Genomic DNA, 17111 nt, shown 5'->3' with positions numbered 1-17111 from the left:
AACCTTTTTGAAATGCGAATATCGTATTTCAGCTCCCTCTTCTTGGCTTTCAGAATGTGGTTGCTTCAAGTCTTCAAGCTCCCTGGAATCATGAAAGCAAATATTTATTCTTCGTGTTTGTTTTTCTTTAAATGAAAATTGGGATTGCCACTCAATCTCCTGATTCCAGCACACGTGGCTTCAGGACAGCCACCAGCTAGCAATAGGCTTGCCAGGAAATAGTGACAGCTGGCAACACCATCCAACATTTGTTTGGGCTTTCTCCTCGATACACATATGCTTTGTGCTCAGAGCAACAGGGAGGTGAGCCCCTTGATTTACAACAAATCCTCCCAGGAGAAAGAAATCCATCCGTCTGGAAAAAGTTAGAAAATATTTTTGCATTTATTTTTCCTTTTTTTTTTTTCTTTCCTTCTTTTTTGAATACAAACTCTAGTGAAGAAATATTCCTGTTTCCATTGGAAGGCAGAAAACCAGCAAAAATTAATGTACAATACTTGGAATACTTGGTGCAAACGGACCAAAAAGGATTCCCCACTGAGTATGTCTACGAACAGAATAAAGGGTTGCTGCAGTTGGAAAAGACAGCCGGGTTATTATGGTTTGGGTTTTGTGGGGTTTTTTTTTGCATTTAATCTCCCAATTATAAATAATCAATGTGATTTACACAATAATTTACAGAAAATGATTGGATTCATCACTGCAATAAATTACTCGGCGCGGTGCCACCAGCGTTGAGGCGATGCGAGACGTCAGCACGAGGAGAGGTGGCTCTGGAGATCAAGGGACAGACCTGCAGCTCCTCTGGCTGAGCTGGCTCAGAGTCGTCCCCACCAGCCGTGGTTCCACCATCCCCATCCTCCCGAGAGGCCAGAGGTGACTCAGCCCTCAGGTCTTGTGGGGCTCTGCGAGCGCCGGCCCTGCTGGTGCCCCGTGGGGCAGGAGCGGGACGGGAGGGTTTTTTTTCCTGCTTTCAGCTGTAAACCAAAGGTCACATCCACGGGGCTTTGGCACAGAGGAACAGGGCTGGGGGCAGGAGGGAGCAGAGCAGCTGGGGGCAGACCCAGGGCTGGGGCAGAGCCCAAGGGGCTTGGGTGAAACAGGGCCGGTCCCTGAGCTCTGTCGCTCGTCTCTGCGGGACTCAGAGCGTTGCATTTTTGAGGTTGTTGTCCTCAAACCTTCTGAGGTCTGAAGGAGCCATAATGAAATTCTTATCATGGTATGAAGACCTATAAATCTGTAATCAGCCACTCATTCTAAGCTGAAGGAGTTGCACTGGACTGGAGAAGTTGATTGTATGGCATATTTTAGCATTAAAGCTGGGTCTGAACTGAGATCCTGGGTCACAATGCTCCCAGCACCTGGGCAGCCCAAGACCTGGGTCCAATCTGTGAGGCTCAAGCTCTTCTCACCCTCACAGGTCTCTCCCCTTCTTATGTCCTTCCCCCCACTTCCTTCCAAAAAGGCATCCCATGGTCTTCTTCTGACTGCTGAGGAACAGTGGTGAGGCCAGTGAGATCTTGGGCAGTGCCACCAGCCTGTATGAGGATGACCCCATCCCATTAGCTGAAATCTCCAGAATCCCATGGTGTCCCAGATTCCCAGCCCAGGAGGCAGTAAGTGGTGGAAGGGAAGGATTTGGCAGTGGTTGCCTCTCTGAGCCTTGTGGTGAGAGGGCAGGCATGGCACAGAAATAACAAAACCCCTCAAGAGGCAGAAGGATCCAAGTAGAGGAGAATCTCGGTGGGCCAGACTTTGCTCCGGTATCAGCTGAAAAGATTTGTTAGACCTGGCTGGGAGGGTTATTGTGCTGGAGGGTGGCACCATGCAGAGACCTGGGACTAGCCAAGGCTGAGGAGCAGTTCTGGGCAAATCCCATGTGCTTCACCTGCTGTGATGCTCCTGGGGAAGCTTCAATCTCCATCAGGTGTGGCTGGACTAGGGACTGTCTGGGGAGCTGTGGGAGGGAAGCTCTCCATTCACAGCACAGAGAATTCCTTGTTGGCAGGCTCTGGTGTGCGCTGGACCAGCGCTGAGGTGGCAGTGGGGGAACAGCCAGCTGCAGTGTCCCCAGCCAGTCACTGCGATCCCCCCACAGGGGGAGGCAGGAATCTGGCCCTTTTTACCAGGACTGAGGGTTTCAGTGAGGCTTCAGCCTTAGTTCTGGGTCTCAGGGCTGCCCATGGCACGTACTGTCCACAGCTGCAGGAAGACAGCTTTTGGTGGTGGTGGTGGTGGACTAGTCCAACAAGCAAGTCCGTGTGTGTTTGTGCCCAGGGACCCCTGGATGGCTTCTCTTTTCACAGTGACAGAGTCAGTTTGGGCATTTCTCCCACAAGCTCTCCCAGAGGAGGCCAGCTGCTCTGCAGGTTGCTAGATGACCTCCTGTTTCGTGATGGCAGGCTGTGGGATGGACGTGGGCTGTTTGGCCACGGTTGCAATGGCTCCAGGCAGCAGCTTGTACTGCTCTGGCCCTGAGCCCGCAGGTGGAGACGGCTGTGGAGTTTCTGGAGTAGCTACAGAGAGAGAGAAACAAAATTAGGAGGGGGCCTCATGGACCTGGCAGCACTGGGATCTGTCCTCAGTCTTGTGGGGTTAGATGTCAGCACAGCAGAGGCTCCCAAGGGCCTGTGTGTTGGCTGTGAGGCATGGTTTGATGCCCCAGAAGAACCACAACAACAGTAAGGGGACCTGCTGGCGTTTTGACCCGTACTGGCCACTTTTTTGGTCAGCCAAGGTCATCTCAGCACAAGCTCCCAAGGGGTGGCCCCATATGGTGGACCAGGTCCTGCTGTGATTTTGCAAAGGGCAAACTGAGATGTGTTTGAACCATTCAAGGGAAGGGGAGCCCTTCCACTGATTCCACTAGGCACTGGATAGGATCATTCATCCCTTAAGGGCTATGTAAAGGTTTGTCTGACAAGGAGTATCTTGTTGAATCAGTTAGTCTAGCCTAATCTCATCTAACCTAATCCATGTCTCTGTTTGTCTTTCCCTCTTTTCTGCATAGGAATTTCTCACACACTCATTACCAGAGACTCTGTCTCGCTTGGAAATTTCCTTGCAAGGTAGAAACTACCTCCACAGGCAAGCTGGGAAGCTCCTGGGAGCTCCTGGGAGCTCTGTGTCTCTGGCAATACTCACACATCTGCCCGTTGTGCATCTGAGGAGGCACTGTGTTGGCCACGATGACGTTTGTTCCCAGGTTCTCCTGGATCAGATGAGGGTGCAGCGGGTGGTGGGCGTGCGGCGTTTCGCTTGACGAGCCTAAAATGCAGCACATGACGTTATGTCAGCTTCCACAGTGGCAGAGGGAGACACTTCAGATGGGCAGGCCCGCTGCACCAAAGGCTCCCAGGCTTTGTGCTCGATCAGCTTGTGTGTGGGTGGCTGGAGCACGCACCTTCCCCTTTTTCCTCCATGAATGCCTTGAGCTACCTAACCCTTGCATGCTGCCTGCATTTCCTTTTATACAGGGTCATATTCCTGAGGCACCTGAGCCACCTCTACGCAAAGAATAGCACAGTGGCAGCTTTTCATTTTGTTTCGTCCTATTGGATGCTCCCACTAGAAAACCTGTGACACACTTTCAACCTGAGCTTTCAGACTTTTCTGTTTTGATGCCTCCCTTCTGACAGAGGAGGACTGGTGAAATGGGTGCCTGGTGGGAGATGGGGGTTGCACAGCAAAGCTTGTCCACGTGCAGAGGGCTGGGGACACCTCTCTGTAAACAGATGCACAACTAATGCATCTCTTTGGGTAAGCAGAAGTAGAGGACCCTTAGTTACCACTGCCAGTGACAGGGGAGATGATTTGGTGTGAGCCAAGGGCTGACCTGCATGCAGGCTGTCTCCTAAACCTGTGGAGGTCCTCAAGGGGAGGGTGATCAGGGAATACCGAGAGGCCTCACCTCCCAGCAGCATCTCCTGCAGCAGGTTGTCGATCTTGGCCATGCCGAAGAGCTTGACGAACTGGATCTGCTCAATCATCTGCCAGGTGATGCTCTGCAGCACAGGCAGCAGCAGCAGCAGCTCCCCGAAGCGGCCCCGCGAGTCGTACTGCCGGTCGTTGATGTAATCCTCCAGGCTCACCTGCACCTGGTACCGCATCCGCTTGATCTTGGACGGGTCGCTCAGTCCCTTGGCATCTGGAACAACACACAACCCCCCCTCCCAAGCTATCCAGGCTGTTCCCTCGGAGCTGCCTGTGCTGAAGGCTGGGTGTAGCCCGGGGCAGGCTGTGTCTGATTCCATATTCTTTGCTGTAATGGGAATTTTTTCTCTTCTTAGGCTGAATTCTCCCCTCCCTCTAAGAACAGTCTGGCCCAGAGAGGGGACCAGGCAGCATTTCCAAAACTCAGGACCAGCACTGGTCAGCATAACCCGTACCTGATGGTCACCCTCCCCAGGCTGGAGCGTACCTGGGTCAAAGAAGATGATGGCTTTCAAGCAGGCATACTCATTGTCATCTATCTGCAGCTCCTGGAAGGGGAGGACCAGCTCGTCCAGGACACGGTTGGCCACACGGTTCACCTCCACCAGTTCGGGGCAGTTCCGTGGGATGATGTGGTCATTTCCTTCGGACAAGCAGCACACAGACCATCACCTTGTTGTTGCTCAAGACTTGTCAGGGGTGACAAGGAGTTCAAAACCCAGGCAACCGATGCTGAGATAATTTTGAGGGTGGAGGAGTTCAGAAGTTCCTCCTTCTGCCCGTTCCCTGTCTCAGCCCACCAGAAACGCTGCTCTGTGTTGCCAGGGTGGCCCCTCATTACACAGGAGCCACTCAAGTGAGGAGAAGCTGATTGAGGAGTGAGAGCTTTTTTCTCAATCACGCCACAGCCTGCTTGCACAAACCTGGAGGTGCACTGGGAATTTTCACGGTCCCCCAACTTTGTCACATGTCATGGCCTTGATGTGTCTGCCAAGCCTCCCTACACCCAAAGGTCGTGGTAGGCTGGCTAAAATAAAGAAGGGCTCAAGCCATTACCCTGCAGAAAGGATGTCCACAAACACTGAACCACCCTCTCCTTCACCCCAGCGGGGGAGCATCGCAGAGGCAGATGGGCTGGGAGCAGAAGTGCACTCCTTACCTAGCAGCAAGACATCCTTGAACACCATGGACCTCTTGGCAGCTCCCAGTAACAGATGTTCCCCTGCGTGTGCTCGCAGCAGCGCTACCTGCAAGGGCAGGGAAAAGTTATTTGGGTGATGCAGAGGCAGAGAGAAGCAAGAGAGAAAGCCCAGCACTCCTGTACTGCACTCAAGGACGGGGAGTGAGAGCCCCTCTGCAGTCACAGTGAGGGAAAGATCAAAAAGGGGTTACTGCTGGGCAAAACCTGTTCTAGATCCAGTAGAGCCAGCAGATAATTGACAACACCTGAAGCATCCCATAGTCAGGGCACGTGTCATGAGCAGCACCATGCCAGACCGTCCCAGGATCTCACATCAGTGTGGGACACGTTCACCCTCTGGCCACTCATTCCCTCCAGAGCCATGGGAATTGGAGCCAGGGAAGCCAAAGGCATGTTTTTCTCTCCTGGCGTTAATCATTGAAGTGTTTAATTTTACACCCTCCAGCAGCTCCTGAGAATGTTCTGAATCTTTTGCCCTCCTTCAGTTAAAAATTTCAGAGATTTAGGCACAAAGAGAAGTTAACAATTGGACACCTTGACACAGAGGCTTCTTAATGTCCAGCCAGGAGCTTCTGCTGGAGAAAACAATCATTAAACATTAATAGATCCTGAAAAGTATGTCCTGGTGGGAATGGTCCCCTTTTCCAGTGTGTTATCCCTCAGCATCTGACAAAGCCAAGAGGAGTCTTAGCCTACCAGAAATGCCAGGAGAATGTGTCACCCATAGAGGAGAGCTCTGGTTAGGAAAGATGCTGATGGCTGAGAGAGGGATTTTATTTTTTTTTTTTTTTTCAGACAGTGAAAGACATTATGCAAAATAAACAGAGTGGAGATCCTTGCAAAAAGACTTACCACACATGATACTGGGGAGTCTTTATCTAGATGCCAAAATCTAGCCTCTCTCTATCACTATCCAAACATGGGTGGATATGTTGGCTGAGCTGCTTGTATTTACCAGAGCTGCACAAAACTGGGCTTTCCTATCTGACAAAACTTTGAGAAGGATGGGAAAAAAAATGCAAAGTCCCAGGGAGGAGCAAAGCTCTCACCCAGAAATTTCCTGCCTAATGAAAGTTCAGGAAAGTTCAGTTTGTAACCATCTTTTTTTTTTACAGAGGACATCCCCTCTGTGCTTATCCGGGTTAGGGAACCCACAAATGGCATTTTAGTAATTTGTGTTAAATGCAAATTTATTCCCTCTTTTTAACCCTGGGAAAAAAAAAATATTTTTTATTGCCTTGGGAGCAAATCAGTGTTTAGCTTCACCAATTCCACACTAGGAGCATGGATACAAACATATCCCCAGGGGAGCAGACAGACAGACAGACAGGCAGATTAGTTTTTAAGTCTTGAGCAGACCTTAAGCCACAAATCTGCCCTGCTACTTCTGATTACCCCAACATCTGTACAGCCCTTCAGGTTTTCAGAGTGCTGCTCAAACTGTAATTGATAAACAATTGGCTGGCTGACCCCTGCAAGATGTGCACCTGATAATGTTCCTAATTTGAGCTCGGTGTTATCATGACTGTGCTCATCCACTGATTAGTGGCACATGGCATTGTATGGATGCCTGGCCTGTGCTGGCATTGTATGGATACCATTCCCAATCAGCTGCAGCAGTCAGGATAACAGAGTGGACAATGCACACTTTCTTTGAAGGTCTCAGCTGTCCTTGGCTCCCCGTTGCCTTCACCAGGGCCGAGCGAGGAGGGGAAGGAAAGACAGGGGGACTTGCCTGGTCATCCAGGGGCAGCTCACAGAAGGCAGGGATGTACTTGGCCCACTCCACCAGCACCAGCAGCTGCTGCTTCATGGACTCACACACGTCGGAGATGCTGGCAATCTTCTTCCCTCGGATGTCTCCGTTGATCACAGAAACCGGAGATGATATCTGGAAGGAGGGAAGAGATCCCTCAGCTTTCAGTGCCACAGAGGAAACAGGAAAATCCCCAGCCCCTGGGCTGTGTTGATGCAGACTCCAGCATCAACAATTACCTTTTTTCTGTTGCACAGCCCCCAGAACAGGTGACCCAACATAACTCATGTCCACCCAGTGCTGTTGCACGAGATACTTGGAACCACCGAAGGGCAGAGAACTGCTCCTCCTTCCACCTTGCTCCAGAGCCAGTGCTTGGCCAGAGCTGGAGACATGCAGGCTCTTCTTGTCCCCTGAGTCACCATGAGCACACCAAGTCTCTGCTCAGGGCAGCTCTCCAGCTCTGCCACTGCTTTCTGTGAGCACCAGGTCATAAATATCTGACCTTACCCGCTTTGAATTGCTAAAGACAGACTTCAAAGACAACGATATCCCACCTCCCACCAGCTTTTAGGTCCTTTTGGCAAAGCTGGACAAGTGCAAACATGCCCACAACACAGGCCACGTCTGTTGCATGGTGAATTATTTGTGATTGAGTGGCAAATGGGGCCATTTCATTTGCAAAGGACAAGCCTGAAAGCTCTGCAAGTACTGTCACACAGAGCTGGACAGGACATCTCCCCCAACCCCAACCTCCTGCCTGCTTCTCAGTCATAGCTGCTCACTCAGGCCATCTAAAAATTTGCCCTTAGTCACTACTTTATCCTCATGCTTCTGTAAGCAATTAACTCAACCCCATCGCTGCCCTCTGCCTGCCCTCTGCGCTCTTGTACAACATCAGCTCTTCCTGTCCTGTTCCTGCCAGCCTCTCCAAGGAAATGGAATTCAAATGCCACCTTTTTTTTTTTTTCTTTTTTTTTTTTTTTTTTTTTTTTTTTTTTTTTTTTTTTTTTTTTTTTTTTTTTTTTTTTTTTTTTTTTTTTTTTTTTTTTTTTTTTTTTTTTTTTTTTTTCCCCAGGTTGCATTACCTGGAGGCTTTCCAGATCACCAGCTATTATTGAATAAATAAGATTGTAAAAATCTCACCATGTATTACCCTAATCAGTGGGCCCGGAAGGCTTAGCAAATAAATAAAGACCTCTGAGTGAGTGACCCCAGATCTTGGAGAAAGCAGCTCCTCAGCAGTATCTTGTTCTAATTAGCCAGGCACATAAAAGTTACCAATTACCGTGCTGGAGCCTGCCTTGTTTAATGAGTCTCTCTGTGCTCTGTGGGAGAGCAGGAGCTCCTCTGGATTTGTCGATGGTTGTAGTTTTTATCAGCAGACCCTGCTACAGCCTCACGTGTGATGCCACTGCAGGACTCAGAGTCCTGGAAATGTCCTTCCCTCGTTGACCTGGTGCCTGGAGACCCCATCACCTCACACCTCTGGGAGCAGTACCGATATTATTTTTATGGGGTAGATAAATATATGAGGTCCTGCGTAGGGAAAGGTGAGGTGGGGAATGAATTTGGATGTGGTTTTTTGTGTACAGGGCTGGTCCTTGGCCCTTCTGGCATATCCCTCTCCTTGGGGAAGTGGATCCAACAGCCTGAGCCCAGTGTGGAGCCCAGAGCAGAGCAGATCCTGTCCTGTAGCATCTCCTGGGGTGGCCTTCAGGGTAATGTGATGACCCTTGAAGCAATTAAGAACATGGACTGCCAACACAAACCCCTCCTCACTTTCCCCAGGACATGATCTGCTGGTCTCCCCAGCTCCCATGAGGAGTGGCAGCTCTTGCCACCAGCACAGCCCCATCCTCATCACTTGTTCTCACAGACAAACCCTCCCCACAGTCTGCATCCATCCTGTCCTGTGTCCTCCCACTGAGTGCTGAGCTGGTGTTCACCCCTTGTAATATCCAGACTCTTAAACCAGAGCTGCCTTTTCAGGCCAGCTCTGGAACTCTAGGAAATCTTGGCAGTGTGTTAGTGGAAATGGGGAATTTAGTAAGAACTGGAAAAGATATCTATATAAAACAGGCATGAAACTGGTTCCTTGTGAAACTGTGCAGGAAGCCAGAATGTGAAGATCCTAAAGGCCAACGGGGAAGGGAGGCTGCTCATGCAAGGCCAGCCCCTCAGGGACTTAGACAGCCACAGCTCTTTGGATTTCAGTGATTCCACCCTATTTTCTTCCAGCAGGCCCTCCAGCCTTCATGTGTCTCATCAAAGCAGAACAAATCATTGCATATTGTAACAACTGAGCTCTGGACCAAGGAGAAATAAAGGGACGGTTTCAGGTAACAAATGCTTTTTGAAAAGCCAGTGTTGAGTTGGCAGATAAGTTACTTAGAACAGAGGTGGTAATTTGAAGACTCAGCTGGCTCTGTGAGCCAGGTAGTGCCTGATGCTTTTCTATGTGCTAAAGAAGAAAGAAGAGGTACCTGCTGTGCCAGGACTTCTGCCTGCAGTAGGGCATTGATGGAGGGCAAGCTGCTGTCTTCGTAACTCGATCTCCGGGTGCTGATTCGGTCCCGCTCGTTTTGTACAGCTGCAAGAGAGTTATTTTGGCTGAGCTGCAGCTCGTTCATGGCAATGCACACCAAAAACTAGCACAGACTCTTGGCATTCCCCTTCCTTAGCTGCAGTTTCCCAGCTTCCCTGCCAGGCAGGGTGGAGGTGCAGCTGGGTCTGGTTTGTGACAGGATGCCTGTGAGAGCTCGCTGCATCTGGTGGTTCTGATTTCCTATTTGCTTCATTAGACTTTCCTGGGACGGGGTCAGTTCAGAACCCAAACACCTGTGGAGTTCAACGGGAAAATTTCCTTTCAAAGGATCTGAGCTTTTTTTAATGTCAAAGATACAGGGTCTGAAATGGTGGCTGTGCTCAGGTGTGCAGCCCAAATCCGATGTGTGCAAGGAAGGGGGCGAGCACCTGCAAGGCTCCTGTCCACGGCACTCCTGCCAGTCCATTCGGGAAGCTCTTGCACCGGAGAGGTGCAGCTGGAAAACTTCCATCTAGGCTACAATAAGGAAGGAGGTGCAGAACTACTCCCACTTATCCATCCAGAGCAACAGAGCTCTCTCACACCTTGCTGTAAAAGCGAGGCTCACGGTGCGTTGTAAAGCCAGGACAGGTTTGATCCCCGTGTGCCTCCCTGCTTGCTCTAGTCCTGAGGACATGGGCTTTGAGTCAAAGGTGGCAGCAGCCAGGGCAAGAGCAGCAGTGCCAAAGGGGAGGATTTGCCTGCTTGTCTGTCTGTCACGAGGCCCCGGGCTGGACGTACCTCACCCTGGCCCTGCCACTCCAATAAGTGTCTGCTCAAATAAGCTATTGATCGGTGGCAGGGGAAACAGAACAGTCCCTGCCTTGGGCTGGTGGCTCTCTGGATTGATACGTTCTCCATGTATAAATCCACCTGATAAAAAGCAATAAGGAGGCTGGGCCAGGAGAAAAGCCCTGCAGTCAGCGGCCGTAAATAGGAGCTCTCAAGGTTATGCTGCCTGTTATCAGCTGCAGGCCCCCGAGTTCAGTCACGCCATGATGTTTTCCAAATGTTTGCTCAGTATTAGCTGGTCATGCACCTAATGTAACTTCTATTGAATATTAACAGACAACAGCACAGCTCTGGGCACGGGATGAGCCGGCGCTGCGGGGAGAAGAGGATTCCTATGTTCTTCGGGAAAAGCCGAGACGAGTTCCTTGCAGTACCTCATCCCCTTTAACAGGGAGGAAATGTTCCTGCCCAGAGGTGTTCCTGCAGGCCACCCAGCTACCACTGGTACTTTCCCTGTTGTCTTCAAGGACCCTTTTACTCCAAAGCTTCTCCTTGGGCAAGTGTGAACTGGGAGGAGCAGAGGGTTTAAATCCTCTCTATGGCCCCAACAGATCCACCAGCAGGGTCCAACAGGACCATCATTAGGGCCGCCCAGGCTTTCCTGCCAGTCCTGAGAAGCAGGGCTAAACGAGGGGTGAATCCTGCCATGCAGCCCTGTAAGGGCACATGCCAGGCTCATGACTGGAGGGCAAAATTCTCCCTAAATCCCCCCGTGCTGGGAGTCTGGATCTGTTTCCAGGTGAGCACTGTGGAGGGAAGACAGGGCTGAGATGGCTGGGCAAGTGTGTACATGGCAGGGCCCGGCCTTGGGCTGTGAGGGCTCTTTAAACATCCAGAGCCAGCATGGCTGCTGCTGGGGGATTGCAGGAAGCCACACCATCACCCACCTTCCTTCTTCATCCCTGCTCGGAAGCACTTCTTGAGCCTGCAGTACCGGCACTGGTTCCTTTTGTCTTTGTCTACCACACACTGCCTGTTAAACCTGGGAAGAGAGAAAGGTGTGAGGAGCAGCAGGACTGAGCCTGAAGGCAGGGCAAGACAGAGCCCTGAGCTCCAAGATGTGCTCAGAGCAGGTTCCCAGAGGCTCACCCTGAGAAAGGAGCTCTGCTCTGTGCCTTTTCTGTGCTTGCTCTGGCTTGCAGTTTGTTCTTTGCACTGAACATCTCGGCTCTGTTCTCTCCCTCAGGATGGTCAGTAAGGACAGACTAGAGCTGAGAGTTGCATGCAGGAGCTCAGGCTGCTGGTCTTACTCACTATGAGGCATGGGATGCCCATAATGGGCTAGCTGGAAAAGGGCTCCCAGCCATGCTGAGTTCTGTAGCTTTTCAAAAGGCTTGCTTCTACTGTGCTTTTTAAAGCCCCAAGCTAAGATTTGCCCAAATGGATGCCTGAAAGCAGCTTTTTAAGCATTTCAGTACCACATATAGAAGCCTCAGCCTCTAAAGAACTGGGCACCTTGGCTTTTCTGGGGGAGCTGTGGGGAGAGGGCTCCCTTGGCAGGCAGCTCAAACTGTCCTAGGCTGCAAGTGATGATGTGTTTCACGTGCACTCTAAAACCTAGGGCTTCCTCTGCCACATGCACAGTTGGACACACCATTTGCAAGATGTGCTTGGCCCCTAAAGTACGGCCAAGACCTCCCAGGAGCTTACCCAGTGATCAGTGGAGGGCACTCCCAAAGTTAGAGCAGTCACTGACCCCATCCAGCCAGGGGATGAGGTCAGGGAAGGTGGTGGATGATGCAGGGAGGATGATGAGGACGAAGGACAGAGCTGCTGCTGCTCTTTGAGGGGCTTTGCCCTTCAGCTCCCAAGGCCTGTTTTGTCTCAGCCACGTGACTCTGTGCCCTCTGCCCTTACCTGCAGGAGTACATGTGGTTCTTCCTGACGCTCCTCCTGAAGAAGCCCTTGCAGCCATCGCAGCTGGAAGCCCCGTAGTGCTTCCCTGTGGCGCGGTCCCCGCAGATGGCACAGAGCGCGCTCACCCCGATGCTGCTGGAGGTGTTGAGGTTGGCTGCTTCTGATGGAGACGTGTCTGCTCGGGGAAGGACACAGGGGGAAGAAGGCAGTGAGGCAGACAGCCGACATTTCCAGCTCAGTTTCCAGGGAGGAACTTGATTTTTGAGGCGTGTGAGGAGGAGTGGGTGCTCTGAGTGCTTGAGTCCTCGTGTTTTGAGTGCCTGTGTTTTAGGGTGGGACAGCTCTTCCCAAAGGCCTTCAGATAAAGCAGAGGCCCATTTGCAGGAGCCACAGAGCAGAGCCAAAATCCCTTGGGGATTTGCAGATGCCTTGGGCTGCAGCAGCGTGGCCAGAGAAAAAGCTGATGCAGAGTTAAAGTTGAGGTATTACAGCTCAGGGCGAGCAGCTGATGTATTAGGGAGAAGTTTGTGTCATAGCATAAGAAAGAGCCCAAGCCAGCCTTGAGCAGATGCAGTCACAGAAACAGGGGGAGCAGCTCCCTTTTCTGGAGAGCTTTGGTGCCAGGCCTGGAGCTTCAGCCTGCACGGCACTTCTTGGGGAGAACAAGACTCTAGGCACACAACAAACTCCAATGACTTCTGCTGGAAAACTCGTGTGGGCAAACACTCCCTGGATGGAGTCTGGTAGGACCACAGTGGAGGTTGATCTGTCTTGCAGTCCTTACAGACCGAGGGGGACTGGCATTTGCAGGGGTGTTTTTGAGAGGATGCAGCAGCCTCTGGAGGAAAGGACATCTGAAAGGCTAAAAACCTACACTAAGCCCCTCAAACAAGCCAAACAAACCTCAAGGCTGAAGGGATCAGTCCTTAATTCAGTTGTCCCCTCCCATGTACGTTTTCTGTATCAGCATAGGCACATTCCCCTGCCTCAGTGGAAATGCCAGTTGCAAATAATACCCAGGATCTACAAAGCCATAGAAACTGCTGGGGTTTTTAATGCTTGGGTCTATTGGATCCTGTTCTCTGGGTTTGGCAGGGACACAGTTAATGCTCACCCTGGGAGGGTCACAGCTGCTCCCTCTTGGCACCCAGCAGAAAGGGGCTATAAAAAACTGGTCCCAAGTGGTAGCTGGTGTGGTGATGCTGGGAGAGGCCAAGCCAAGGCAAGGCTTGGCTTGCTGGGGCAGGGCTGCAATTTTCTCTCCTGTTTTGCAGAAGAAGAGGTATTGCAGCAGGTGCTGCACATCCCGCTCGTGCCATCCCTCGGCAGGCGTGGACCCAGCAGTGAGCTAGCACGGGGGGGCTCTGGAGCCAGCCCTGGCTCTGGCAGCATTTCCCTGCCTGCTTTCTGTCTTTCTAATTCCTTGTGCCTCTCCTGTGTTTCTTTCTGAGTCAGGTGGCTGCCTCTCTGAGTCCTTGCCTGGCACGCCCTGTCCCGCAGCTGCATTTCCCTGCCTGCAGCAGCACTGGGGCAAAGCTCCTCTCCCCACTCCCAAAGCCCTGAGCTCCTCCCAAGGCCATGCTGACTGTCTCCTGTCCCTGTGAACAGCCTGCCTCCTAAAACATCCTTCCTCTTGAGGGCTCAGCTGCATTCAGGTCGTTCCAGAAGTAAAGTTAAATTTCCACTTTCAGCTAAATGTGGGACTTAGATGAGAGAGGAAGGGCTGATCTGCCTGTAATCACATTACTTGTGTATCTGTAACAGCCCAGATAAATCCCTTTTTTAGCAGTCTATCACACTGTAATCAGATGAACATAGAGCAGGAAAAACTGGCACCATTATCAGAAAAAATTGCAACATCTTGGTCTAACAGCCAACAACAGTGAAATTATTGCCTAATAGATAATTTTCCAATTAAGTTTATTTTGTAGCGCCAGAAACGTGGGCTCTGACTGCTGCAGTGAGGCATTTTTAATGGGATTGCTTTGGAGTTAAGGTAAATGGGGGAAAGAAAAGAACCAGGCTTTGAGACCTCGCAGCTGAGACTTGTGTTAGGACAGGAGCTCCTCGAGAGGACACGGGACTGGTTTTGGCCTGTGATGGTGACAAACTCCCCTACTGAGCAGCTGCCTCGGGGCTGGAGCTGCAGAACTGTGCAGGGCAGGGATCAAGCTCTGCTGTGCCAGAAAAGGAGGCAGAGGTCCTGCAGGTGGAGGTTCTGCAGGTGGAGGTGTGGGCAGAGCAAAGCAGCCCTGGAAGTGAGACCGTCCCTGGTCTGGAGCCGGGCGGAGGAAGAGGAGAGGAGTTGGTGCTGCCTGCCCCAGCTGACTCATCCAGCCCTGGAGTGTGTGTCACATCACACCTGATCTTGTCACATAAAATGATGGTGTTTCTCAGCCCAGGGGAGCCGAATCGCAGCCCCCTGTGCAAATGCTCCTTGTGGGACAGGGGTGCCCAGCAGCCTCGGTGACGCAGCACACACACAGTGACACACCACACTCTCTGTGGTGTGCTGCTTTTAGCCCTTAACCTCATGTTTAGAGAGACTTCAGGGGGGACTTGAAGGGGAATCTTCTGTTGTCTCTGAGCATTTAATCACCAGGTCTCTTTGGTCCCCAAATGGGTGGGTCAGTGCTGGGAATCCTGGAGGGTTAAGTGTGATCCTGCCCTCCTGAAGGGATGGGAACATTTGTCTATCCCTCTCAGTGTCCCCTTGTCCCTCTTACTGGGGGCTGAGCCTCCTGGCCCCACAGAGCTCCCAGGGAAGGGGATGCCACCCCACACCCCAGCACTGCACAAGGGAAGGGCCGTGGCTGTGGGGGCAGCACTTAAATCACTTCTCACAGTGATTTTCACCCTTGCCAGGTGCTAAATGCCTTTCTGCTCCAGGAAAACCCGTCTCCAGCTGCTGCTGGACTGGGACTGGCTGGCTGCTCTGGAACCACAGGCTCAGTCATCTGTCTGGTGAACCATCAGCGGCGTTTCACTCAAAATCTTCCAGCCAGTCTTTTCTCCTGGCTGGGGTCTGGGGGAGGTGAGACCCCACTGTGCTCAGCCCCAGGACCTCTCATTCCACCCAGCTCCTGCCTAGTGCTGTTCCCAAGGTGTCTGGGCTTGCAGGGCACCATCCCACCTACCCCAAACACAGCTTGGCTCCCACACCTCTGCTTTTCCCTGGGGGAAGCAGAGCTGCTGGGACCCCCCCTCTGACACCCCTGCCCCTCTGGGAGCATCTTGGTGGCCACCCCAGGGATTTCTCCGGCTCGTCCCGCCCCAGCAGAGGGGAGAAGGCAGAGGGGACTCACCATTGCCCATGGCCAGGACCTGCATGTTCTCAAACTCCAGAGTGGTGTACGCCGGGTCCAGCGCTGCGCTATAATCTGCCATCTCCATGTCTATTAGGGCTTTGGAAAGGCGCATTATCATCAGCAAACACGGGCCAGATTGAACCGATTCCCCTGTCCGAGGCTATTGGCCCTCTTGCCTCCCTCTGCCTTGGCTGCCTGTCCCCTATCTGTTGTCTTTTATTTCAGATATTTCTCTGAAAGGATTTGCTGAGCCTCAAGGCCTATACTCCCCAGAGGGGTGGAGGCAGGAGGCAGGGGTTAATCTTTAATCATCTCACCCACTGCCGAATGGTGCTAAGCTGTGGTTGGTTTTTTTTTTTTTTTTGGTGGAGCTGCAGTGATTCCTGTTGATTGTTTACTGTTGAATCTCAAGGCACTTTGCTGCTCCCAGCCCTTCCTGGGCAGAAGCAGGACCATGGGAGCAGGCACTCACTGACAGTGGAACACCTTGCCAGGCTGTTGACCTTGATGCTCAGTGTTGGTCTTAATGGGATGGAAGACTTGTAGAAAACCCTACCAGGAGAACAAGGCTGCTCTTCACTTCTGTCATTGCCTTCCCCTCCTCACCACTGGTTGCCTTCACCCCTGCTTTTCCCTTCTCTTGCTCCCTCCATCCCTCCCGCTCCTCCTTCTCTCTCCCTCACGGTCAGAGAAGGTCAGCTCCTGCCTGCCAATTTACACGTTGCCATGTAAAGCCAAGCTTATGACTCCTTTTACTTCCCTATAAACCAGGTTTTACAGGGGCTGGATGCCCCATAAACAGATCCCACTCTCTGTGCCCAAGCAGTGAGCTGGGAATCACTGGGGTGGCTCCTGTCCCACAGCTGGAATCCCACTGTGCTGGACACCCCAGCCTCGGGATTTGACTGATGTGTCTTAAAATTTTAATTAGACACGTTAAATAATAAATAATCAGTAATTAAGTAGACGTGCTAAAACGCAGCAGAGCTTTACTCTGCAGTGGGATTTTTCTTTCTGGGGGGTGCAACCAACTTCTGCTGCCTTACCCAGAGCTTGGGTCTGACCCTGCTGGTGCTGGACCCCCTGGACCAGAGCAAGCAGCAGAGCTGCCTGTGCTCTCCTCCCCAGCTGCCCCTGAGCACATCACTCCTCCAGTTGAGCCATAACTGAGACATTTCAGTGCAATTGCGAGATCATTGAGTGGGAATTCAATCGACCGCTGCACGGCACGGGCTGCAATGGCATGAGAGAAGCAGCAATTAACGATTTGGTATCGGCTCGTTCTGCGCTGAAAACACCCCCGGGGTTTCGCAACCACCACTGTTGGTTTGAGCTCCCAACTGGCTTGTGTTTGTCCTTCCCAGGCACCCCAGAGCAGCGCCAGCCCCGCTGGCACCACGAGCCACCTGGGCCACGGTGTGACACCGAGGTCTCTGGCTCCACAACAGCACATGCCTTTGGGCAGTGATGCTAGTGATGATTTGCCATTCACATTTTAGGAGGAGGAGGAATTGTTGAAGCAGCCCTTGCCCCCAGAACAATGACCTACGTAGCGCTTCTTAAAAGCTCTTCTGCCCTGAGGCTTCAGGTCTGCAGGAGTGAATCTGAGCTCAGGGGAGAGCCCCTGCCTTCTCACTTGGGACTGGTGATGAATGACCCTTTGCTGCAGGGAAAACA

General features: G+C 51.9%; 1 protein-coding gene across 3 annotated transcripts in view; it reads right to left on the bottom strand.

Moving 5' to 3' along the window:
• Positions 1–420: 420 nt before the first annotated feature.
• Positions 421–17111, bottom strand: part of HNF4A (hepatocyte nuclear factor 4 alpha) — a 30038-nt gene continuing 13347 nt past the window's right edge. The window contains exons 1-10 of one of the 3 annotated variants that reach the window (XM_027898048.1): positions 15432–15718; positions 12127–12304; positions 11157–11251; positions 9377–9483; positions 6870–7025; positions 5093–5180; positions 4421–4576; positions 3911–4147; positions 3145–3267; positions 421–2516 (exon numbers count right to left, since the gene is read on the bottom strand). In XM_027898048.1, coding sequence (XP_027753849.1) covers positions 2374–2516; positions 3145–3267; positions 3911–4147; positions 4421–4576; positions 5093–5180; positions 6870–7025; positions 9377–9483; positions 11157–11251; positions 12127–12304; positions 15432–15552 — 1404 coding nt within the window. In that variant the 5' untranslated portion in view covers positions 15553–15718 and the 3' untranslated portion in view covers positions 421–2373. Of the gene's footprint in view, positions 2517–3144; positions 3268–3910; positions 4148–4420; positions 4577–5092; positions 5181–6869; positions 7026–9376; positions 9484–11156; positions 11252–12126; positions 12305–15431; positions 15719–17111 lie in introns of those variants that run through there. The other 2 variants (XM_027898049.1, XM_027898050.1) reach the window with 2 other exon arrangements.

This window comes from Empidonax traillii, unplaced genomic scaffold (assembly GCF_003031625.1).
Source record: "Empidonax traillii isolate 1590-97213 ecotype Southwest subspecies unplaced genomic scaffold, ASM303162v1 scaffold575:size619451, whole genome shotgun sequence".
Classification (NCBI taxonomy): Eukaryota; Metazoa; Chordata; class Aves; order Passeriformes; family Tyrannidae; genus Empidonax; species Empidonax traillii.
This window is presented reverse-complemented; position numbering and strand designations above follow the sequence as displayed.